This window comes from Octopus sinensis, linkage group LG13, assembly GCF_006345805.1.
Source record: "Octopus sinensis linkage group LG13, ASM634580v1, whole genome shotgun sequence".
Classification (NCBI taxonomy): Eukaryota; Metazoa; Mollusca; class Cephalopoda; order Octopoda; family Octopodidae; genus Octopus; species Octopus sinensis.
In genome coordinates this window covers 47,804,779-47,831,288 of record NC_043009.1, presented here as the reverse complement: position 1 = coordinate 47,831,288, position 26,510 = coordinate 47,804,779, and the positions used below count along the sequence as shown (strand labels likewise).

The following is a 26,510-nucleotide window of genomic DNA, read 5'->3' as shown; positions in this document are numbered from 1 at the left end:
ATATAATTTTACTCAAATTCTCTAATAGAGAAAGAAAAGGGAAAAAGTCCACGTTGCTACTAATGTAACTCAGAATATACTACAGTTTTCAGAACTGTATATATATGTATATATATATATATATATATATATATATTCCCATACGCACTGACATGTATATCATAGCCAAACTTGAATACAGTTTCCCTTTTCCTATGGATAAAAGTTTAAGAAAAATGATAACACAAAACACTCAAATATAATTACTTTGATTTTGCGTAGCACTTAAATCTTTTGTTATCATATTTCTATATTGTCTCTGTTTCAATTAGTTTTAAAAATGACAAATAATTTAGTAAAATAACCTTGTCATTATTAAGCTGGTGCATGAAACTTAAATTAACATGTAATTTTGATGGAAAGTTTTTAATTTAAATCACTTTAGGAAGTTTCTATAATAGAATCAGTCAAGTTCTCAGGTAGTTTGGTGTCAAAAGGGTTGAAATATAGAAAATTAAATTTTCCCCTCAAGTAAATTTTCTAAATATAGTTTTGGCATTTTAGATTTTGAACTGCTTGGATAGGTGGTAAATACTTAGTTCAGTATTTATTCTTAGATGTTTTACAGATAAGTCATTCCAGTGATCAAAATTATAGAACAAGACGGTATCTGTGTAGGTAATGGGAAATTTAGAATTTCAAGTTCAGAAATTTTCTCTTTCATACACAATCATTTTTTGTCTGTAAGCATTTACCCTGGATGCTTCAATCTTTCTAGCTGATATAAATCAGCTCTATCTTAACAACATTGAGTGACCAGCCAGTGGGGAGGCCATTTATAAATAGGGGTTCCAGCAGAATACAAATAACCAATGTTTTGTTTAAATACCCTATATTTGTGAGCTTGAAAGAATGGGGTCATAAACTATCAAAATACATCTGGTTCCTGTAATATTTTGAGAATGTAGAGATGTGATGTTGCTGATCGAGTCATTACAGGAATGAAGTCATATACAAGTGCTCACAGGTTGAGGTTTATAGTCTGTTTAATAATTTCTTGTTTGATGATGTTGTCATTCAAGTTGTGAGCCTCTTCTTTCTTGTCTTGAGACAGCATTCACCTGGGGTGGGTTGAGCTGGCTTCATTCATCCTCAATGTTGCATCTCCCACGAATGCTGACCAGACCTGGCGATTTGAGGCTAACGACCACATGATCTCCAACCACTCCTTATTCCAGCGGCGAACACTGTAGATATGGGGGCCTAGGTTGGGTTCCAGATCAGCCTTGACGGTCATCAACCAGGTTTTTCATTGTCCACCACATTACTCTCGTCAACCCTTAAGGGGAGCTGGGGCAATTGCTTCGTAGATGAATTCTCCTTGTTGATGACGGAGGGCATGACCCAGCCAATGCAGACATCTCGTTTGGATGACTGTTGGAGGGAGGTGATTTTGCACTGGTATCACACCAAATTATTGAAGACAAATTGATGTCATCGGACACGAAAGATGTGGCGTAGACAGAGGTGATCGAAGGATTCTAGTCGCTTAATATCTTCCACTCTCATCGGCCATGACTCGCTTCCGTAAAGGAGAATCGTTCGCACCAGTGCTTGGTAGATCCGTACTTTGGTGGTGCATCGGATCTCAAATCTTGACAAGAGTCGTATGTTAAGTCGGTTGAAGGCTTGGCAAGTGGGGTCGCCAAGTTGTGAGCCTCTAATACGATCACTCAACTTGCTAGAAATAGCAACCTGAGCCACATTCCTCCACTTTGAAAGTGCGAAGGATTTGCATTAGAGAATTTACTCTTAGACACCTACTTATTCTGTCACTGCAACTAGAGAAAGAAAAAAAAAGACAGGATGTTCATAGTTGGAAAACCTTTGATCATAGATCTGCTTGATCAAGAATAACCTGGAGTTAAACAAAAGCAAGCAACAATAGCTAAAGAAAATAAAATTAGTTACATCTCAAGAAATTGGATCTCTACCTCACAGCACAGCAATTTAATGCATCAGCCTTCATGCCATTTCTTATATGATATTCAATTATGTTACTTACATACGTAAGCATACATTTCAACTAAATGTAAATTAATAAGGATGTGTTGGGAAAAAATATCATTCTTTTCTTCAATTCAAAACTATTAAAAGGAACTGCCTTAAGATAAATAAAAATTAGAAGGAATGTTTCGGTTTCCAAAAAAAAAATTTTTTTAATTATTTCAAAATCTTTTTAGTTGTTGTACACACAAATAAATAAATAAATGTTTCTGTTAACAATGTCAGAATTTTCTTCTACTTGAAATGCTATCACATCTGATTTGTTCCCACAATTTAAAAACCCTGAATATTTGAATCAATCAGAGAACGTTTCCATGGTTATTCTTTCTTCTTGCTAGAAACAGCCACAAAAAAACTCCCTCAAACATACCTACTGTCTTTAAAAAGGGCATATTTGATAATATACTCTAGAAAAAAATTGGGATGGTTTCAGCTAGAATGGCTTAAATTAGTCTTTAAGAGTATCTTTTTTATCTTTTATTTTTTATTTGTTACAGGCATTAACGCTGTGGCCATGCTGGAGCACCACCTTGAATTTTTAGTCAAATGATTTGAACCCAATAATTGATTTTCTGAGCCTGGTACTTAGTCTATTGGTCTCTTTTTACTGAAGTTATGGGGATGCAAACACACCAACAGCAGTTGTCAAGTGGTGGTGGTGGTGGTGTGGGGGACAAACAGAGACGGAAAGACACACAGACATGGATACACACATACACATACACAATGGCCTTCTTTCAGTTTCTGTCTACCAAATCCACTAACAAAGCTTTGGTTGGCCCAAGGCTTGTAGAAGTCACTTGCTCAAGGTACTAACCCAGAATCATGTGGTTGAGAAGCAAGTTTCTTACCACACAGCCACACTTGTGCCTAGAGATCTTTTCATCTATATTATTATTGCTATTATTTTCCTTGTATTTGTTTCATTGTTGAAATCTTTGTAATTGGCAATAGGCAATATCTAATATGTAGAGTGCCTTATATCAAATGAATAATTGATGAACAGTTTAGCAACTTACAGATCAGAATCTGGATTTTCCTAGACTAAACACAGTTTAATTTCACCACCATGGCTTTTTGTACTTTTAGCAATTTTTAAAATTCTTTTATTCTTTTATTTGTTTCTGTCATTTGAGTTGCGGCTATGCGTGGGCACTGCCTTTAGTCGAACAAATCGATCCCAGGACTTATTCTTTGAAAGCCTAGTACATATTCTATCAGTCTCTTTTGCCGAACTGCTAAGTTACGGGGATATACACACACCAACATCGGTTGTCAAGCGATAGTGGTGGGGACAAACACAGACACACAAACACACACACACTCACTCACTCACACACACACACACACACACACACACATGACAGTCTTCTTTCAGTTTCCATTTACCAAATCCACTCACAAGGCTTTGGTCGGCCTGAGGCTATAGTAGAAGACACTTGCCCAAGGGGCCATGCAGGGGGACTGAACCTGGAACCATGTGGTTGGTATGCAAACTACTTATCACACAGCCACATCTGTGCCTAATGTACACTTTTGCAAGTCTTTTAGTTCCATGTCTCTGGTTTGAGGATAACATCCTTGTATTCTTCATTAGTCTTAAATAATCTCAAAATGATCATGAGGAATTTGCCTTTTGTCTTGATTGAGAGATAAAAAAAGTATAACCTTTAGTTGACCAGTACCTTGTGAGTAGAATTTGGTTCAAGGAAACTGTTGGAGCTATCATTCCTCCCCATCCTCCTTTTCCTCCTCCTCCTTCTTATCATCATCATCTTCTTCTTCTTAATAACAATAGTGATAGATTCTCTCATCAGTTATCAGACAGGTAGTCATGATGGTTATATTGGGCTTCATATATCTGTACCCCAATGATGTCATGTGCTGCTCTCATCAGTAATAAAAATAATAATTCTTTCTGCTATATAAGCTCAGGAGTGGCCAAGTAAGTAGCTTTCTTACCAACCACATGGTTACGGGTTCAGTCCCACTGCATGGCATGTTGAGCAAGTGTCTTTTACTACAGCCTCGGGCTGGCCAAAACCTTGTGAGTGGATTTGGTAGATGGAAACTGAAAGAAGCCCATCATATATATGTATATATATATATGTGTGTGTGTGTTTGTCTCCCCAATATCGCTTGACAAGCGATGCTGGTATGTTTACATCCCCATAATTTAGTGGTTCAGCAAAAGAGACCAATAGAATAAGTATTAGGCTTACAAAGAATAAGTCCTGGGGTAGATTTGCTTGACTAAAGGCAGTGATCTAGCATGGTCGCAGTCAAATGACTGAAACAAGTAAAAGAATAAAAGAATATATGGAGTAAACCTGAAATTTGGGGAGGGAGTGATGGGGGTGATGGGGGCTAGTCAATTATCAACCCCCAAAACTCAACTAGTAGTTTTATTGACCCCTCAGGATGAAAGGTAAAGTCCAAACTCACAAGGTTTTGGTTGTCCCTAGGCTATAGTAGAAATCACTTGCCCAAGAAAGCAAGCAGTGGGACTGAACCTGGAACCATGTAGTTGGGAAGCAAACTTCTTACCACACAGACACACATGCATCAATGTTAGATAATGTATTTGATGTAGTCTAAATGAGACAAAATGGTCCTGGTTGGAATGTTTTTGATCATAGATCTGCTCAATTTGGACTGACCTGGGGCTAGACAAATACATCATTACTACAAATATTCTTATCATCATCATTATTACAACTGTCTCTATCATTATTACTACCAATATCATTATTATTACAACCATTTTCATTATCATTCACAGCATCATAATCACAACCACATCTACCATCATAATCTATGCCACCATTATAATCTTCAGCACCAACACTCTTACCACCACCACCACCACCACCATGTTCACAGTAAATATATTAACTGCTAAATATATTGCTATTTTCTAAATTGATGTATTCCAGGCATTTTTCAATGATTTGATGGAAATTACATGTTTATTGTATGTCAAATGGTGGGTGGAGGATAATTGTATGATGATGATGATGATGATGATGATGATGATGATGGTGATGGTGGTGGTGGTGATGAAGATGAGAAGGATAATGAAAGAAGATGAGAAGAAAGACTATATATATATATATATATATGTATGTATGTATGTGTGTGTATGTATGTGTATATATATATATATATATATATATATATACACACACATATATATATATATATATACACACACACATATATATTATATATATATATATATATATACACATACATATATATATATGCATATATATATATACAGATATATATATATATATATATATATATATATATATATATATATATATTATATATATATATATATGTATATACACACATACATATATATATACACATACATATATATATACACATCCATATATATATATATATATACTAGAATATAATGGAGCTCATGATAGCAGATATGATTTCAGTGTGCAGTAATAATATTAGAATGCTGGAGTAGATAGTAAAAGTTTATGTTAGTGTATAGCAGGCATCAATGTGTGGTCCCACTGCTTGGTATTTTGACCAAATGTCTTTGTCCGCTACTACAGCCTTTGTTTGACCAATATTTTGAGTGTGCAATTTGATAGATGGAACTCTTTCTTTAGTCCTTCCATGGACAACCTCTCTTGTGCTTGGTGACATAGTAAAATGTATTCAGACTAGTCCATGCTGTATGGTGGTTGATGGATAAGAACAGCATTCATCTGTAAAGATTATGCTGAAAAATAATTGCATTGAATAAAAGCAATACATGGTAAAGGGAAATGTTTAGTATTATCAGAAATAAGCTCTGTAATGTCAGTGGCACAATAAAAACTACCCAGTCCATATTGTAAAGTGGTTGGGGCTAAGAAGGGTTTCAAGCTGTGAAAAAAATCTATGCTGCACAACAAAAAGAAGGAACAAATTGAAAATGTTGAGGAAACTCTTATACATTTTCAACATTTTCAAAGGCAAGGTCCCTAGTGCAGGTCGCTTGATAAAATGTTTCCATTCATGCTTTAAAGTGGTTAATGATAGAAAAAGTATTCAGTTGTAAAAATCATCATCATTGTCATCATCATTTAACGTCTGTTTTCCATGCTGGTATGGGTTGGATGGCTTGACAGGAGCTGACAAAAGCCAGTGGGGTGCCATTCCAGATTCCTTAGTCTGTTTCTGAGTTGGTTTCTTCAACTGGATGCGCTTCCTAATGCCAGCCACTTTACTGGTTGTACTGAGTGCTTTTTTATGTGGCACCATCACCAGTGCTTTTTACATGGCACCTTGGTTTTAGGGTATCAGTTCTAATGTAGAGGATGGGTAAAATAGGAGCCTAGGACAGTTACCCACCATACACAATAACCACCCCACCAAGGACAATTACCCCTGTGGGCAAAAGATAAGGATTTAAAACTTCTTAATATATTGGAGAGGAGGTAATTAACCAAGAGGGGTAATTGTCCTTGTCTGAGGTGGTAGTTACTGTCGGGGGGGGGGTCCTATTGGGGGTAATTGTTGTGATACGAAAAATAGACATATCGGAAAACACTGGAAGAAAGAAATGAGATATACAAGGAAGATATACATGGTCGCTGTGCATTAACAGATGACAATAAAATACTCAGATGAGTAGCAAGTTGTTTTAAGATTCATTCAACCCACGCCAACATGGTGAAGCAGATGTAAGTTGATGATGATGATGATGATAATGACGATGACAGTGACGGTGGTGGTGTTGATGATGACATATGCATCTTACACTGATATCATTATCATCATTATCATCAACAGCATTCTAATGTCCACTTTTCCATGCCTGCATGGGTTGCATAAAATTTGTTGATGCAAATGCTCTATGGCTGGATGCCCTTCCTGATGCAAACCCTCACTTGTTTCCAAGCAAGTTAAATATTTCTCTTTGATTTCAAGCATGTTTTTTTTTTTTGCATAAGATTGAAAATAAACAACATTGCTTGTATGATAGTCATACTCACTTACAACCATCAGGCAATGACAAGACAAGGGAAACACACACACACACACACTACAAACACACACAAACACACACATTGCACAAATACACAAACACCACTCCACACACATGTGCATATATATCCCCTGTGAATGAATTCGGTAGACAGAAACTGTGTGAAAGCCTATTATGTGTTTGTGTTTGTATTTGCTTTTCTCCACCACTTGATGATCAGAATTGGTTTCTTTACCCTCCTATAAACTTATAGGTTCTCTTTCCTAAGCTGCACAGACTCACATACAATCCCTTGCCACTACCATTCTTGTAAACACAGTAAATGCCATGATTAGCTCTTTAGAAACCTTGAACCAATGATGCTATTGTTCACGAAAATACAATCTAAATATGAAATAAGACCTTGGGTATAGACAAACATTACTTGTCCATTGTATGGTTTCAATGGAAATTGAAGTTGGGGTATGAGAGAAAGGGCATTGGTTGTGTGCAACATGGTGGAACATTTGTAAAATGGTCACATGGAGTAGAGATACCATGATGTAGTGGCACCATGTAGTCATTATATAGAGGTAGTGATCTCTCTCTTCTCTTTTTATATGGAGTAGAGATACCATGCAGTAGTGCCTTGGAGTTGAGACAAAATTGGGGTTACATGGAGGCAGTGATACATGTTATATTTATATGGTGTAGAGATACTATGTAGTGGAGCCATGGAGTAGAGACAACATTGGGGTTACATGGAGGCAGTTATACATATTGTATTTATATGGTGTAGAGATACCATGTAGTGATTACATGGAGGTAGTGATAGTATGATGTGTTTACATGTTATTGTAATACAGTGCTGTAATAGTTATATGGTGCAGGGATTCCATGTTGCAGTCAGATGGAATTGTAATGTCCTATAGCAGTTACATGGAATACTGATATTATCAAATGATTACATGGAGTAGTGTTACCTTTTTATGGTTACCATGTAGTAATCGTATGGGGTAATGATCCCATTTGTTGTTTACATGTGTAGTAGTGATATAGTAAAGGGTTTCATGTATCAGATAATTTGTGGTAAAAACATGATGTAATTAGATATAACAGATGCATGTCATGAGAAAATTTCTACATGATATGCTGTATAAAAAGTAGAGAGAAACTATTAACTCTTCCTTTTTATATCAATAACTTTTGCTCTGTCATATCAAACCATAAATATTTTTACAATGTTGCTATAGGCACAGGAGTGGCTGTGTGGTAAGTAGCTTGTTTACCAACCACATGGTTCTGGGTTCAGTCCCACTGCATGGCACCTTGTGCAAGTGTCTTCTATTATAGCCTCGGGTTGACAAAAGCCTTGTGAGTAGATTTGGTAGACGGAAACTGAAAGCCCGTCGTATATATGTATATATTTGTGTGTCTGTGTTTGTCCCCACCAACATCGCTTGACAACCGATGGTGGTGTGTTTACGTCCCTGTAACTTAGCGGTTCGGCAAAAGAGACCGATAGAATAAGTACTAGGCTTACAAAGAATAAGTCCTAAGGTCGATTTTCTTGACTAAAGGCGGTGCTCCAGCATGGCTGCAGTCAAATGACTGAAACAAGTAAAAGAGTAAAAAGAGAGACTATACTTTGGGACGGTCATCTTTTGCTAATTAAACACACAGACTATTTATTTGCTCTTCACTTTATCATTTTTAGTTTATTTGTCTGCGAAAGAGAGACACATACCACAGAAGGGCAAAATGGAGTGGGCAGGACAAGAGGAGACACATGAGACAGAGAGATGTTGAAGAGGTCACAAAATGTGTGACGATAGAACTTTGACAGACGAATAAACTAAAATCAATGTTAAAACTAAAGTGAGGATCAAATAAATAGCACCTGTATCTATTGTCAAAAGATGGCCATTTCTTTTTCAACTCATGTTTCCACATCAAGAATCTTGCAAAACAAATACATAAATGTATTTTTACAATGCTATCATTTACTCATTAACTCTCCTTTCACTTCAGCTTCATATGATCTTAATACTTCCTGTTAACTCCATATATATTCCTCTTGTGTTGTTGTCAAACATAACCAACAGTACAGAAGTACATATACTTCACATCTGGATATTTTAAATACACCATTTGTACAGCACAAAGTTTTAATTGTATTCTTCTCTATACCTGCTGGATATAATCTTTTACAGTTTCTGATTGGCACCTACATTCTCCACATACACAACACCACATGAAACAAGCTGGATTTCTTTTATTTATTTATTAATTTTTTTTTTGCTTAAAACTAAAATATATTTGAATTTTTTCAGTTTTACCACTCAATTTCAATTCGTTTATTTTCACCAGGAAATTACAGCAAATTACAATGTGTAAATAAAGCAGAGAATGTATAAGATTTATAGATGAGAGTCCTTGACAAAAGCCAAAATAGGTGACAGGCTGTCAAGGACGCCTTTTAAATTTTATAACTTAACCCTTTTGTTACCATGTAGTGATAGTATGATGTGTTTACATGTTATTGAAATACACCATATAACACTGAATTTGTCACAGTTGATTTTGAAGATAATGAAGAAATAACTTAGTCATTGTTCAGCTGGTGTCTGGAACATCAATTAACATAAAATTACGCCAACCACTTTACAGAGTGTACTGGGTGCTTTTATGCAGCACCAGTACAGGTGCTTTTTAAGTGGCAGCAGCACCTACATGCACTCAAGATTAAGGATGCTCAGCTGGAGAGGGTTGCAGGGGATGAGCCTGTATGCAAGGGCAACCATGCTTTTACTTAACTTGATGTGTCTTTTCAAGCACAGTAAACCACCAGGAGTCTCAGCCCCCTATCATCTTATTTACTGGTATGCATGGGCAAAGGCGGCGAGCTGGCAGAAACGTTAGCACACCGGGCGAAATGCTTAGCGGTATTTCATCTGCATTACGTTGTGAGTTCAAATTCCACCGAGGTCGACTTTGCCTTTCATCCTTTCGGGTTCAATAAATTAAGTACCAGTTACGCACTGGGGTCGATGTAATCGACTTAATACCTATGTCTGTCCTTGTTTGTCCCCTCTGTGTTTAGACCCTTGTGGGTAATAAAGAAATAGGTATGCATGGGCAACTGCTGGTCTTCCATAAACAAACTTGCCCGGACTTGTGCCTCGGAGGGTAGCTTTCTAGGTGCAATCCCATGGTCAGTCATGACTGAAGGGGGTCTCAGCAGTATTTTAGTTATTATTATTATTATTATTATTATTATTATTATTATTATTATTATTATATTATTATTATTATTATTGTTATTATTATTATTATTATTATTTATGGGTTTTTCTTCTTTTTTCAAATTTGCTTCCATTTCTTGCTGAGTGTCTTCCCGACTCCTAGGGCAAAGAAACTCATAGTATACATTGGTAGGCCATTAAACTAAACTCACTAGTTCGTTCATTATTATTATTATTATTATTATTATTATTATTATTATTATTATTATTATTATTATTATTATTAATAATAATAATAATAATAATAATAATAATAATAATAATGATAAGGCAGCAAGCAGGCAGAATCATTAGCACACTGGGTAAATGCTTAGCAGCATTTTGTCCATTTTTACATTCTGGTTCAAATTTCACCACAGTTGACTGTCTTTCACCCTCTCAAGGTCAATAAAATAAGTAATAGTGAAACACCAGGCTCGATGTAATCAACTAGTCACCTCCCCACAAATATATGGCCTTGTGCCTTTAGTAGAAATTATTATTATTATTATTATATTATTATTATTATTATTATTATTATTATTATTATTATAATTAAGACGGTGAGTTGGCAGAATCATTAGCAAGCCAGGCAAAATGCTTAGCGGAATTTCGTCAGTCTTTACGTTCTAAGTTCAAATTCCGCTGAGGTCAACTTTGCTTTTCATCCTTTCGAGGTTGATTAAATAAGTACCAGTTACGCATTGGGGTCGATATAATCGACTTAATCTGTTTGTCTGTCCTTGTTTGTCCTTTCTGTGTTTAGCCCCTTGTGGATAGTAAAGAAATAAGTATTTCATCTGCCACTATATTCTGGGTTCAAATTCTGCTGAGGTCAACTTTGCCTTTCATCCTTTCGGGGGTTGATTAAATAAGTACCAGTTACGCACTGGGGTCAATGTAATCGACTTATCCCCTCCCCCAAAATGGCTGCCCTTGTGGCAAAATTTGAAACCATAATTATTAATATTATTGCTATTCTTGTTTTTATTATTATTATTATTATTATTATTATTATTATTATTATTATTATTATTATTATTATATTAAGTATCAAGCAGTTTAATAAAGTAATAAATAATGCTGAGTATCTCTTAATGAATGCGATTAACTTCCTACCATAGCATGCTGTTGAATTGACCCCCATCCACTCATTTCTTGGCTACATTGATATAGCCTTGTTACAAGCATATTAATTGCCTATTGAATGTGCATTGTGATTGATGAACTTCATTTAAACCTTTATTACTCTAGTGATGAAGCTATTATCATCATCATCATCATAGTCATCATCATCATCATCATCATCATCATCATCATCATCATCATCATCATTGAATGCAAGTTGGTGGATTGGCTAGTTTTAATTGGGTTATTTACGATGAAGGAGAAATCATCTTTCATCTCCTATAGTTTGCCTCTTCTTTCATTTAGACATAACGACTTACAAATAACCTATCTCCCTTTCGGCTATTCAAGTGGCTCACATTTACTTCATTACCCTATGCACGAAAACAAGAATAGTTTGTTGCGTTTGGACTAACAATCTGTCAGAAAGAGAATTAGACTCAAAAAGTAATTTATCATATTTGATAGTTTTCTAATATAATTTGAATATTTAATATTTAATAAGTATCTCTTTCTCTTGTTCTGTCTCTGTAGAATTTATCTGGCTGTCACTAAGTTATTAGTCTCCATTCGATACTCATATTTATTGCTTTAAACTTGCAAAGTAATAAAGCCATTCAACCTAGTTTATATGAGAACAAATACTATTGAACGGTGGTAGACTTAATCTCTTTTCTGTGAAGCTGGTTTAGCAGCACCCCCAGGTCCTTGGTCCCCTTTAGCAGAGCCTACCATGTTGCAGGCATTCAAGCCAGCTTTTCTGTACAAGGGTAACTTCGTCTCTAACTTTCACTAATTTTTAATTAATTTTTTATACTATTTTATCCCAAATAAGGTTTGAGGCCACTGTAGCATTAGGGACCACAAAGAAGGAAAAAAAAAGGGCCTACTAATTTGAAAGATATTAATTAACAGAAAGCTTAACCCTTTTAGCATGTAATTCCTATCTATTTACATCATTTTGAATTAATCATATATTATCATAGCTTTGAGATTTCAATGATGTGATTGTTTATTTTTAGAATGACATTGAAGAGTAGGTGTGAGAGGCCACATGTGGCCAGTTTGAACATAAAACAGATGGAATATCTGGGCCAGATGTGACTGGTTTAAATGCTAAAGGTTTAAAAGGACTGAATATCATTGACCAGAGCAAAACAAATTGATGGTAATGAGTTCTGGAAAGAAACTATAAGAATAAATGAGCTTTTCACTGAGAGGAAACTACAGAAATTAAACACCTGAGAAGAGAAATGGGTGACACCTTTAAAGGTTACACAGTCCAATGACTGAAATAAGTAAAATATATATTAAAAGATATACTGTGCGCGAGAAGACCCGGCAGGACAAGTGAGTCCATAACCCGTGGCCTTCTACATGGGATGGAGCCAGCCTACGTATGCATGGGACACAAAACTCTACTTGTGAAGACGTGTTGAGGCAAGTGAGGATCAGAATCGAAATCGATCAATGGAAATTGCGGATGTGCTACCAGTGCCGGTGGCATGTCAAAACTCTGCTTGTGAAGACCCGTTGAGGCAAGTGAGGATCAGAATCGAAATCGATCAATGGAAATCGATCAATGGAAATTGCAGATGTGTTACCAGTGCCGGTGGCATGTAAGAGAACTTTCCGTTTCGCGACCGTTGCCAGCACCGCCCCGTTTCGTGTCCGTTGCCAGCCTCGCCTGGCCCTCGTGCTGGTGGCACATAAAAAGCACCATCCGTTCGTGGCCGTTTGCCAGCTCTGTCTGGCACCAGTGCGGGTGGCACGTAAAAAGCACCCACTACACTCACGGAGTGGTTGGCGTTAGGAAGGGCATCCAGCCGTAGAAACACTGCCAGATTTGACTGGGCCTGATGAAGCGTCCAACCGTCCAACCCATGCTAGCATGGAAAACGGACGCTAAACGATGATGATGATGATGATGATGATGATGATGATACTGGGGCTGATTTGTTCGACTAAACCATTTGAGGTGGTGCTCCAGCATGGCCGCAATCCAATGACTGAAATAAGTAAAAGATAAAAGATATCACTGGCTACCAGGAATTTGCACTCCATGGGCATAGATTTCAACATCATTGAGGCACTCAAGTAACCACACTGCAACAGAAACTGCACTTTGTGGTGGGACAGATTACAAGATTAGCCAAAATCCATTCCTTCTGGGATCAGCTAAAATATATTCCTTTCATTTCTTGCCAGCATGGGAGACCCTACAAAGAGCTTGCTTGGTTACTCTGAAGGTCATTGAGGAATGTAAGCCTCCACACCACAACAAGGACTAGACTTAGTGGTGGCTTTCATACTTTCTGAGTCAATAAAAGAAGTACCAATCTGGAGTGGCAGACTGGTGGAATTCTAAGAAAAATTAGACCAATGACTTGTAGTATTTATTTCAACTCTTTGTGTTCTGAGCTCACATTTCACCATGGCCTATGTGGGCGGTAGGCTTAAACTGTCACCCATTTAACCCCCACTACTTGCCACCATAGGAAACCACCATAATTTTGCAAGCATTTGGGTCAGCTGTTTAGGTTGAGGATAAATTCCACCCACAGGTCTTGGAATTCCTGTAAAATGTCATGGGCACTACCTTTCCGGTGTGCTAAAAACTAAAAACAAATTCTTAGAACTGAGAAAGGATCTCCCTAGTATTAATACTCCATTAATTTATTCTAAAGTTTAGATTAGAATTATTAAAAGAAAAAAAAATGGCTGCAAAAACCTTTGAATAAAAAAAGATTTTTGACATTCTTTAAGCTGCTAACCTAAGTTTACCATTTTATTTATTTATTTTTAATATTTGTTTTTAATGGCATATATTGAGTAGATTAATGTCTATGGATATTTGTGTGCAACCTTTATAGCTGATGTCTACTTAATGTTAGCTAATCTATTATCTATTATGAAATGGGAAAGGTATACATGCCTTATAGTCATGGGAACTATTAGTTCCAGTTCTGACTGTGCAGACAAAAAAGAAAAATATGAGAAAAAAAATAACACTACTGCAGTTGTTTTATCAAATTTCTTATCTTAGTTGGTCTATAAAGACTATCTTAATTTGCAACACTTCTCTAACCTTTGTTTTTCTACACATCTTCCAACTACTGAATTGCCAAAATAATTTTCAGTTTTCAAATGAATACCTTCCATTATCTACCACCAAACTTCACTCTATCCCCACACCCACTCTATTTTTTCCCATCATGCCACTCTGGCTGTCTTTCAAATCAATCTTCTGTAGCCTGTGGTACTTTCTGAATGACATACCAATGAAAAATTACCTTGAATTCTTTTAGTAGTGCTGCCCTCTTGGTGATGAGCTTTATTTTATGTGACTTACTTCTTGGTAATGGTTGTCTGTGCCGGCTCTACCCCCATCATGCTGTTCATGTTTTCCTTACCAATATCCAATTCTAGCTTTTCCTTACCAATATCCAATTCTAGCTCTCCATTGGTTACAACAATGAGTGTTCCAGATAATCCAATCAATGGAACAGCTGCTCATGAAATAAATGTGCAAACGGCTGAGTACTCCACAGACACATGTACATTTAATGTAGTTCTCAGGGAGATTGAGCTTGACACAGAGTGGGACAGGGCTGGCTTTTTAAATTACAGGTACAGTTAATTTTTGCCAGTTGAGTGGACCAGAGTAACGAGAAATAAAGTGTCTTGCTCAAGGATATAACACACTGCTGGGAAATGAACTTGTAGGATTATGACCGGGAGTTGAATACCTTGACCATTAAGCCACACATCTTCCAGTATCCATTATTTTGCTACTTATCATTGTCTCTTTTCCATTTCTTCCTCTCCTACCACCCTCTCACTTCTATCAATCTATTTCTACCATAATTCATGCTCTCTCTTGTCACCCACTTGGTCATCATTCTCTGCTTTGTTCACACTCTCAGCTATGTTTACCTTGAATAAATCAAAATAATGTAAAGAAAATATCTTAGTCTTGCAAGAGAGAAGGAAAGCTCGCTAATGCTAGCATCATCATAAAATGTATCTAGTACACTCTGCAAAGTGATTGGTACACGAACAGAGATAATGTAAGGTGGGTAGATTCTTCATTTTGTTGAGGTCATGGATTGAGAAGATGAATCAAAGACATGATGATCTCTCTAGTGCTGGCACCATAATAGAATACACAAAATACATTCTGTATGAATAGAGAAAATGTAGGGTGGAGTGTGTTCTTAAGTCTTGTAAAGGACATGACTACCTCTCTAGTGTTTGTGCCACAACAAAATGCACCTTGTACACTGTGAAGTGGTTGGTGTCAGGATGGACATCTAGCTGTGTAAACCATGTCAAATTAGAATATACAAGTGAGATGTATCTAAGAGGACAGTGTCTCTGAATAAGAACTGACAGGGATTGTGAAGATCTGTCCAACTTACAGCAGCATGAAAAATTGGCATAAAATGCTGCTGATGATGATGACTTAAGTATCTTAACTAATATACACATGCTGAATGGATACATGATTGATAAAGAAAATGATAAAATCATATTTTTTTAATTAAGCTACTAGTAATATTTTTTATCTTTTCAACACTGAAGTCCTAGTTATACCAAGGGTTTGGAGTAAATATACAAGTAAATATGTTTGAATATTGATATTACAAAAGGAAAAGGATAGAAAGCAGTGAGCTGGCAGAATCGCCAGCCTGCTGGGCAAAATGCTTTGTGGCATTTCATCCATCTTCGCATTCTGAGTTCAAATTCTGCTGAGGTAGTCTTTACTTTTCATCCTCTCAAGGTCGATAAAATAAGTACCAGTTGAATACTGGGGTCGATGTAATGGACTATCCCCCTCTCCCAAATTTCAGGCCTTGTACCTATAGTAGAAAGAATAGTCTTTGCTACTCTAGGCACAAGGCCTGAAATTTTGAGGGAGGCGGGGGACACACTCAATTAGATTGACCCCAGTACATAACTGGTACTTAATTTACCAGTCAAGCACATGATCTGATGTAATCGACTACCCCAAAATTTCAGGTCATGTGCCTATAGTAGAAAGGATTATCAATAATCTTGCTGCTACCACTATGACTACTGTTACTACAACTATAATCCCCATGATCACTACTACAACTACCACCTCAACCACCAGCACCACTATCAAATCCACTGTAATATTAGTATTTGGTATAAGGTGGTGAGCTGGCAGAATCATTAGCACAATGGGTCAAATGCTTAGCAGTGGTTCATCTGTCTTCACATTCTGGGTTCAAATTCTACTACTGAGATTGACTTTGCCTTTCATCCTTTCAGGGTTGATAAATTAAGTACCAGTAAAACACTGGGGTCAATGTAATTGACTAATCAGCCCCCCCCCTCCAAATTTCAGGTCCTGTGCTTTTAGTAGAAAGGATTATCAATAATTATGCTGCCACCATCATGACTAACCATCGCCACAACTATAATCTCCATCATCACCACTACCACCAACTTCCCTATCAAATTCACTGCAATATTAGTATTTGTGAAGGCGGCAAGCTGGCAGAATCGTTAGCACGCCGGGCGAAATGCTTAGCAGTATTTCGTCTGCTACTACGTTCTGAGTTCAAATTCCGCCAAGGTCGACTTTGCCTTTCATCCTTTCGGGGTCGGTTAAATAAGTACCAGTTACGCACTGGGGTGGTTATAATCGACTTAATCTGTTTGTCTGTCCTCTCTGTGTTTAGCCCCTTGTGGGTAGTAAAGAAATAGGTATTTTATCTGTCTTTACATTCTGCCAAGGTCGACTCTGCCCTTTTATCCATTTTGGGACCAATAAATTAAGTACCAGTTACATACTGGGTCGATCTAATCGACTGCCCCCTCACCCCCAAAGATTTTGGGCCTTATACCTACAGTAGAAAGGAAAGGAATATTATTATTTGTTACTTATTTCTTAACTTTCAACTTTTCTCTGCTCAATCATCTGTCTCAGTTGGCAGCCATTTGTAAATTTCTCTTAAACACTTTTTATAGTTGTTTTCTACTTAGCTTTTCATCTACATTTAAATTGGTATTTGATTGTAATGTAGCATGTAGAAATGATCATGCTAGCTTTGTTTTCAATTCAGTTATGTATGAAGCAAGACATAGTAACATTCCTGATTCAAATTCACCATGGGAATTTTAGTCAGAAACGTATAATACTAATTTCATCATCAGCTAATCAATTAAATATTTACTTCATGAAATACTTGTGTGTGAGAGTGTATGTATTTATATATATATATATATAATATATATATATATATATATATATATATATATTATATATATATATATATATATATATATACGTGTGTGCATACATATACATAGATAGACTAATAGACAGACAAATTACTGAAACATTTTGTAAAATCACTTACTTCTTGTTCATTCATGCATATGGATATTCCCCCTGACATCACAATTTTATGGTGTTATAACACGAATGTGAACTGGATTTAAATAAGTTGTGCAACATCAGTCTTTGACATTCAGGCCTCCCAGATGAGACAGGAGGCTGTTAGATCCAAAGGTAAGACAGAATTAAGACAAGTGAATCTAGGTGTGGATACAGCGTGTGATCAGTATTTCGATATATATTTTATCTTCTACTCGTTTCAGTTATTAGACTGTGGCCATGCTGCAGCACTGCCTACGAGAATATTTAGTCAACTGAATCGACCCCCAGTACTTTATTTTTAAGTCTGGTACTTGTTCTATTGGTCTGTTTTACAGGATCACTAAGTTACAGGGATGTAAACACACCTGTACTAGTTGTCAAGCGGTAGTTCTGATCAAACACACACACACGCACACACACACACACATGCACACAGACACACACACACACACACACAAGCACACACACATACACTCATACATGTGTATGCACACATACACACGCATATGATGGGCTTCTTTCCATTTCTGTCTTCCAAATCTGCTCACAAATCTTTAGTTGGCCCAAATCTCTACTAGAAACACTTACCCATGGTGCCATGCTGTGGGACTAAACCCAGAACCATGTGGTTGAGAAGCAAGCTTCTTACCACACATCCAGCAACTGTAGTGTATCATTATGCTCTTATATGGAAACTATGTACACTATTATACATTATAGATGCTATAGACCAGTGGTTCCTAGCCTGGGCTCCAGGGGTTCATTGAGTCAGTCTCAGGGGTTTAGCAGGAGTCAAGACACACACATATTATAGCCGGTTCACACTAGCAATGTCAGGCCATTTTTGTCAGCCATCAAAGAATCAGCTACTGACAATTTGGCAACATACTATTTTTCTTCACCCTGTTAGAATTAAAAATATTTAGTTGCTTAGTAAAAATTTGTTACACAAAATAAATTTCCATGAGTTAATTCCACACGCATGGGAAAAATAACCTCTCAAGTACTTGTACAATGATGCTATAAAATGGTTGGAGATAGGAAGAGCATCCAGCCAAAAAAGTCATCCCAAAATGGAATGTACAAACAGCACATTGTCTTCTAACCCATTTAAAGGGGCAGTAGCTTTGAATAAAGATAGACTCAAATTGTGATTACTAGTCTAACTCATGCCAACACAGGAAATGGATGTAAAATATTGATATTGAATGATGTTGGATGATCATTCTGGTGCCAGGTTATATGTTATAAAATGCGTTTAGTATTTACCTTCTAGTAAGTTGAATAGCATTTCTTGTTTGAGTATACAAAACTGCGATTTGGGGATAATTTGAATCTGTTATCTGTGAAACAAAATCTGATATTTTGTTTTTATAATGTTTTTCTAGTTTATGATAATATTCTTGTGTAGTTCAGTTCAAACGTTGCTTTGAACAAAGCAAATTACAACATTAAGTTTATTTATAAATTGCAGACAAAATTAATTTTCAAGATAGAAAATTTTGTTCATAGTTTGGTAAAAAAAAAAAAAAGTGAAGATCGACAAAAAAAAAGATATTTGCTAAAAAAAATAAATATCTAATTGAGGTGGGAGATCAATGAATATATAACAAATTGATTTTTCTTTATTCTGATGTATTTTTGTCCATACATGAAAGATAGCTGGAGTAGGTGAATTACTTGCATAACAATGAAATCTTTAGAAAAACTGAAAAATATCTATTAAAACAATGAAAGAAAAGTTTATATTAATTAGTGTCGTTAATGTCGTTAAATTTTCTATAGAGAATTTCATGAATAATAAATTTTAAAAAAATAGTGCGGTAGCCCAGTGGTTAACAAGATGCTGCTGCAGCTACATACAGTTGTCCAAGATTGCTTCTAAAAGGCACTATTTCTGGGATATGGAATACTTTGGCACCACCTATTTTGGCGTCACTGTTTCAACATTGATTTGACATCAAAAGTCTTAACCCTTTTGTTACTGTATTTATTTTGAGATGCTCAAAAATTTCTTTCAATTATTTTAAATATAACAAAGAATTTAGTAAATTAACTTAGTTATCATTAAGCTAGTATTAGGAACATAAATTGTGACTAAGGTTTGGTGGAAGATTTTAATGAAAAACTAATGAAAACAAGACATTTATACTACACAGCCAGAGCTGGTTTCAGCCGGGTTGGTAATGAAAGGGTTAATGTGTCTTTCATTTTCTTTCCCTCTGTTTATGTATGTGAGCATTTTGCTATGTTTGTATGTATGTTTAATCTCTCTCTCTCTCTCTCTCTCTCTTTCGCTCTCTATCTGGTAAAGGTGGACAACAGGGAGGGCGTCTGTAGAAACGTGGAAAAGTGGGTATTAAAATGGTGATGATGATCCTTGGACCCTTAAGTCCTGATGGATCCAGCTTAGCATGTCTCAGTTACTTTATGAACTTAGTAGAAGCTATCCCACAAAGCATTCTATCAAATGCTCTAACAGCTCTTTGAACTCCTCACCACTGTTTGTATGTATGCTTTATACATGTACATTTCTATGTATATATGTACATATGTGTGTATAGTGGAGAATCTTAAATGTGCATGGACAAATGTTGATTGTTAGTAATAAAGAAAGGAGTATTTATCCAGTGATCAAATTTAGCATGCAGTTTTATCCTTCTCCTTTTTATTTTGTACAAACATCAATTTCCTGTTATTCTGATGTTTACAATTACCATTTACAAATTTTGCATATTTTTGTTGTATTTTATGACCAATTTTCAATACATGTAATTATGATAAACAGATATGACGTCATTACTGACAACACTTGTAGTATAATAATTGTAGCTTAAATAACATAATAGTATAAGTGTGCAATTCAATTTATGTCCCAGTTCATAAGAATACTGAAGAAAATTGTATAATGAAAATTTCAGTTTTAAATATATAGCCTGCATAATTTAAATACCCTTAGTTTCTCATTTAAAATTTTTGAAGTTAAACCCATTTCTGATCATATTTTTAATCAATGTCTTGCTATTTTGAATAAGTGTGAAAAAAGTAAAAATGATTAAAACATTTTTGTTAGTAATCCAATGATAGAAACATAATAACAGATAAAGGCGGCGAGCTGGCAGAAACGTTAGCACGCCGGGCGAAATGCTTAGTGGTATTTCATCTGCCGCTACATTCTGAGTTCAAATTCCACCAAGGTCGACTTTGCTTTCATCCTTTCGGGGTCAATAAGTTAAGTACCAGTTACACACTAGGGTTCATGTAATTGACTTAATCCATTTGTCTGTCCTTGTTTGTCCACTCTGTGTGTAGCTCCTTGTGGGCAGTAAAGAAATAGCTATTTTGTCTGCCTCTACGTTCTGAGTTCAAATTCCACCAAGGTCGACTTTGCCTTTCATCCTTTCAGGGTCGATAAATTAAGTACCAGTTACGCACTGGGGTCGTTGTAATCAACTTAATCCGTTTGTCTGTCCTTGTTTGTCCCCTCTATGTGTAGCCCCTTTTGGGCAATAAAAAAATAAGAAACATTACAAGAGATTGTTACATGAAATTAGGATTAACAATTATGATTAAAAAGATTTCAATTTCAGTATGAACACTTTAAAAGGAAATGTTTTAGAACAGTGAAACGGAGATGATCACAGGTGGGTTGGGGTCAAAATGTTTACAAATAAAAAAATAAAGCAAAATATTTTAAGGGCCAATAATCTATTATTTAAAACGTTGTGTGATGTCAAGTTGTTCTCAAAGACAAAGTTTCATCTCTGGGAATTCAATCAGTGACTTAGATTGTCACTCCTTTAATTACCAAATTGATATTGATTTCAAAATTTGGCACATGGTTGGCAATTTATGTGAAGAAGGTAAGTTAATTACATTGACCCCAGTGCTAAACTGGTATTTATTTCCTTGACCCCGAAAGGACGAAAGACGAAATGGAATTTGGATTCAAGAGTAAAGATGAACAAAATGCCACTGAAACTTTGCCCAGTGTGCTAATGATTTTGCCAGCTTGTCATGTTAATTACCTAATTAATATTAAAAAAAAAAGTGTATTGAGGTAGTGAGCTGGCAGAATCATTAGCATACTGAGCAAAATGATTAGTAGCATTTCATCCATCTTTACATTCTGAGTTCAAATTCCACCAGGATCAACTTTGCCTTTCATCCTTTCAGGGTTGATAAAATAAGTACCAGTTGATCGTTGGAGTTCATGTAATCACTTTACCCCTCCTCCAAAATTGCTGGCTTTGTGCCAAAATTTGAAATTAATATTAAAAAAAGTGATATGAACAATCTGACAGACGAACATTTTCTAGTGGCCAGGTGTTGCAGTCACAATTGCAAGATGATGGTTTCAATTCCCAGACCAGATTGTGTGTTGTCTTCTTGAGCAGAACACTTCATTTCACATTGCTCTACACTTGTGCAGCTGCACAGGCAATGTCATTTTGATTTGGGGAAACACAAGTATTTGTTCACTATAAACAAAGCATCTGTGTGATGGTTCAACAGGAAATTGGGACATTCTCATCCATCATTTAACAATGGGATAGTCTATAATAAATAATATATCTACATTATTATTGTTGTTGTTATTGTTGTTGATGTTATTCAGGTCACTGCCTGGAATTGAACTTGGAATCTTGGGGTTAGTAGCCTGTGCTCTTAACCACTACGCCATATGCCCGTGGGCATATAATAATAATAATAATAATAATAATAATAATAATAATAATAATAATAATAATAATAATAATATATACATATTTATATATACATCATCATCATCATCATCATAATCATTTAATGTCTGTTTTCCATGCTGGCATGGGTTGAATAGTTTGACAGGAGCTGACCAGCTGAAGGGCTGTTCTGGCTCCCTGACTGTTTTGGTATGGTTTCTATGGCTGGATGTCCTTCCTAATACCAACCACTTTACAAAGTGTACTGCATGTATTTTATGCAGCACAGACACAGATGCTTTTTATGTTGCACCAGCACCTGTGAGATTAGGGCTGCTCAGCTTGAAAGGGTTGCAGGGGACAAACCTGTATGCAAGGGCAACCACACTTTTACTTAGCTTGACGAGTCTTTTCAAGCACAGCAAACCGATATATACATATATACATACATATATATATATATATTTCGGAATGGTCATTTTGCCAGTTTAGCCAATAATATATATATATAATTTTAACATCCACTTTTCTATACCTGCATGGGTCAGATGAGAGTATGGTAGGGCTAAGTACTCTATTGCCACATTCTCTTCCTGTCACCATCCCACCCATTTAGGATAATAATCTTTCAGGCTATCAAGCATCAAACAGACCAGACATGCTTTCACACTGGACTACAAGTAGACAATAGTGTTGTTTGTTTGCAGTCCACCAGTAAACACAAGGGAAATTTGAACTCACTCATGTAAACACATACTTGTACATGCTTACACACACACACACTCATATATCATCTTTCTCAGCAATTGACTGAATATGGCGTGTGGGCCATAGTGCCTCATATATGACTGAAAGACTTCATTAGGTGGTGCTATTAAGTTGGATGTGGCCTGGGCCTATACTAGCCAAAACCTATCAATTTTATAAAGTTATATATATATACATATATATATATATATAATATATATATATATATATATATATATATATATATATATCATCATCATCATCATTATCATCATCATTTAACATCCACTTTCCATGCTAGCATGGATTGGATGGTTTGACTGGGAACTGGTGTGCTGTGAGACTGCACTAGGCTCCAATTTGATTTGACAAGGTTTCTACAGCTGGATGGTCTTCCTAATACCAACCACTCCGAGATTGTAGTGGGTGCTTTTTACATGCCACCTGCACAGGTGTCAGTCAGGTGGCAATGGCATTGTCCATGCTCAGGTGGTGCTTTTTATGTGCCACCAGCATGGGTGCCATTCAGGTAACACTGGCATCGGCCACCACTACAATCTCCAATGGCACGAGTGCCAGTCAGATGGTACTGGCATCGGCCACACTTGCATGGTGCTTTTTACGTGTCACCAGCATGGGTGCTAGTAAAGCAACACTGGCATCGGCCACAACTACGATCTCCAACAACATGAGTGCCAATCAGGTAGCACTGGCATCTTCCACATTCAGTTGGTGCTTTCTAAGTGCCACCAGCATGGGCACCAGTCAGGTGACACACAAACACAATAGGGTTCTCTTGTTTGCACATCTTTTCATGAAGATTTGGTTGATTTGGGGAGAGAGTAGAAAGCTTTTGTCATTTGGCGTTAACCTCCTATCAAGTACATACACTAATATTGAGCAGTGGGAATCAGTGCTCAACACTATGTTGGTGGATAAGTATTCTTTATTTGTGGATAACAAGGCTTGGTTTCCTGTAAAGAGATTCTTTACATAAAACCACAGATAACCTTGTTAGCCCACAAAATATATCTGTATGTCTGTGTCTATATATGTGTCATTGCTATGCCAAAATTGATTATTTGAAATAGTGTAAAATTCTTAGCTTTGAATTTGTTGATCATGATTTTTTCCAATGGACTGAAAGATCTTCTTTCATATTTGTATATGTAGTAACATACACTCACACACACACATGCACACACAAACATATACATATGACAGTCCTTATCTATTATATCTAAGCATTTTGATGATGATGATGATGATGATGATTTTCTTTTTTTCTTTTCTTCTCAAATTTCAGTAGGGCATTTAGGCAAAAGAAACGGATTATTAGTTATCCTACAGATCATTACCATCCTGAGTATCTCTCAATATCTCCCAACACAATATGGAAAACTGAGAATTCAGGTAAGAATCTGATATTTTATCTTTTTTACCATTTACACCGTTCCTATCAAGTTATATTTGTATTTTCAGCTATTTTACAATTTAGATGAAAAGTATTCGAAAATCATCATAGAAGCAGGCACGGCTGTGTGGTTAAGATGTTTGCTTCTCAATCTCATGGTATTAGGTTCAGTCTCACTGTGTGGTACTTTGGGAAAGCATCTTCTACTATAGCTTTGAGCCAACCTGTGTTGTGAATGGATTTGGTTGATAGAAATGAAAAAAAGGCCTTTGTATGTATGTATGTACTCATGTATATTTGTGTTGGTGTTTTCTCCTTGTTTTGAAGCCATGCAATAGTTGTAAATGAGCTTCTCTGTCACACAAGCCATGTCATTTGTTTCCAGTCTTCCTCAAAGACCTGTCTGCTCATGGAGAAATATTACCCTGCTCAGAAACAGGTGGAGGTTGATGGCGTCCAGCCATAGAAAATCTACCTCTGTAAATTCCATCTGACTCATGCAAACAAGGTGAAATTAACATTAAGACAATGATGATGATGATGATGGTGGTGGTGGTTGTGGTGGCGGCGGTGGCGGCAGTGGTGGTGGTGATGGTGATGATGATGATGCTGTCAAAGAAGATAGTCTTTCTGTTGTGAGTCAAATGTTTTGGTGACTGGATATCATACTAAAGTAAAAATTAGAAGTCATGGGTGGGCAGTGACTTATGTGTCCTACAAAATGGCTCATGCTATCATGAACAATAAAAATGAGCCCCTTTTTCTTAGATATTTAATGGTACAACTCCTATACACACATATGCTTAATATGCATTAAAGGAATATACAATAATGATACTGCCACAAGAATAATAATAGATTTTGAGCTGATGTTACACTATTTCTATGCTCTAAATCTGAATAAATGAATAATATAAACAAGCACAGGTATAGCTGTGTGGTTAAGAAGCTTCCTTTGAACCCAGTCGTCTTGGGTTCAACCCCACTGCACAGTACCTTGGGTAAGCCTCTCCTACTATAACGCTACCCCAACAAATGCCTTGTGACTGAATTTGGTAAGATAGTGAGCTGGCAGAAACGTTAGCATGCCAGGCGAAATGCTTAGCAGTATTTTATCTGTCTTTACATTCTGAGTTCAAATTCTGCCGAGATCCACTTTGCCTTTCAGCCTTTCGGGGTCGATTAAATAAGTACCAGTTACGCACTGGGGTCAATGTAATTGACTTAATCCGTTTGTCTGTCCTTGTTTGTCCCCTCTGTGTTTAGCTCCTTTTGGGTAGTAAAGAAATAGGTATTTTGTTTGCCGTTACGTTCTAAGTTCAAGTTCCACCGAGGTCAACTTTGCGTTTCATCCTTTTGGGGTCGATAAATTAAGTACCAGTTACATACTGCTGTCAATGTAATCGACTTAATCCCTTTGTCTGTCCTTGTTTGTCCCCTCTATGTTTAGCCCCTTGTGGTCAATAAAGAAATAAGAAACTGTACAGAAACCCATCCTATATAAATATATTTGTGTGTTTGTGAATGTCTTTGTGTTTATCCTTCTTCACTTAACAACTGGTGTTGATTTATTTATGGTTTATGTCCCCTATAACTTAGTGGTTTGGCTCAAGAGACTGATAGAATAAGGACCAGACTTAAAAGGATAAAATTTACTGGGTTTGATTTGTTCATTTACATCCTTCAAGGTCATGCTACAGCATGGCTGTCTAATGACTCAAACGAGTAAGAGAAGATGAAAGGAGATTAGAATGACTAAATACCATTGTATAATACACCATGCCTTTCTAAAAGAAGAAAGACTGATGAGTAA

At 36.3% G+C, this 26,510-nt stretch overlaps 1 protein-coding gene across 2 annotated transcripts in view; it reads left to right on the top strand.

Annotated features, from left to right (window-relative positions):
• LOC115218295 (cGMP-dependent 3',5'-cyclic phosphodiesterase-like) overlaps window positions 1-26,510 on the top strand; it is a 614,814-nt gene that overhangs the window by 150,208 nt on the left and 438,096 nt on the right. The window contains exon 4 of one of the 2 annotated variants that reach the window (XM_036508346.1): window positions 24,590-24,696. The exons of the other annotated variant lie outside the window; for it this stretch is intronic. Coding sequence (XP_036364239.1) covers window positions 24,590-24,696 — 107 coding nt within the window. The remainder of the gene's footprint in view (window positions 1-24,589; window positions 24,697-26,510) is intronic. 2 annotated transcript variants of the gene reach the window in all.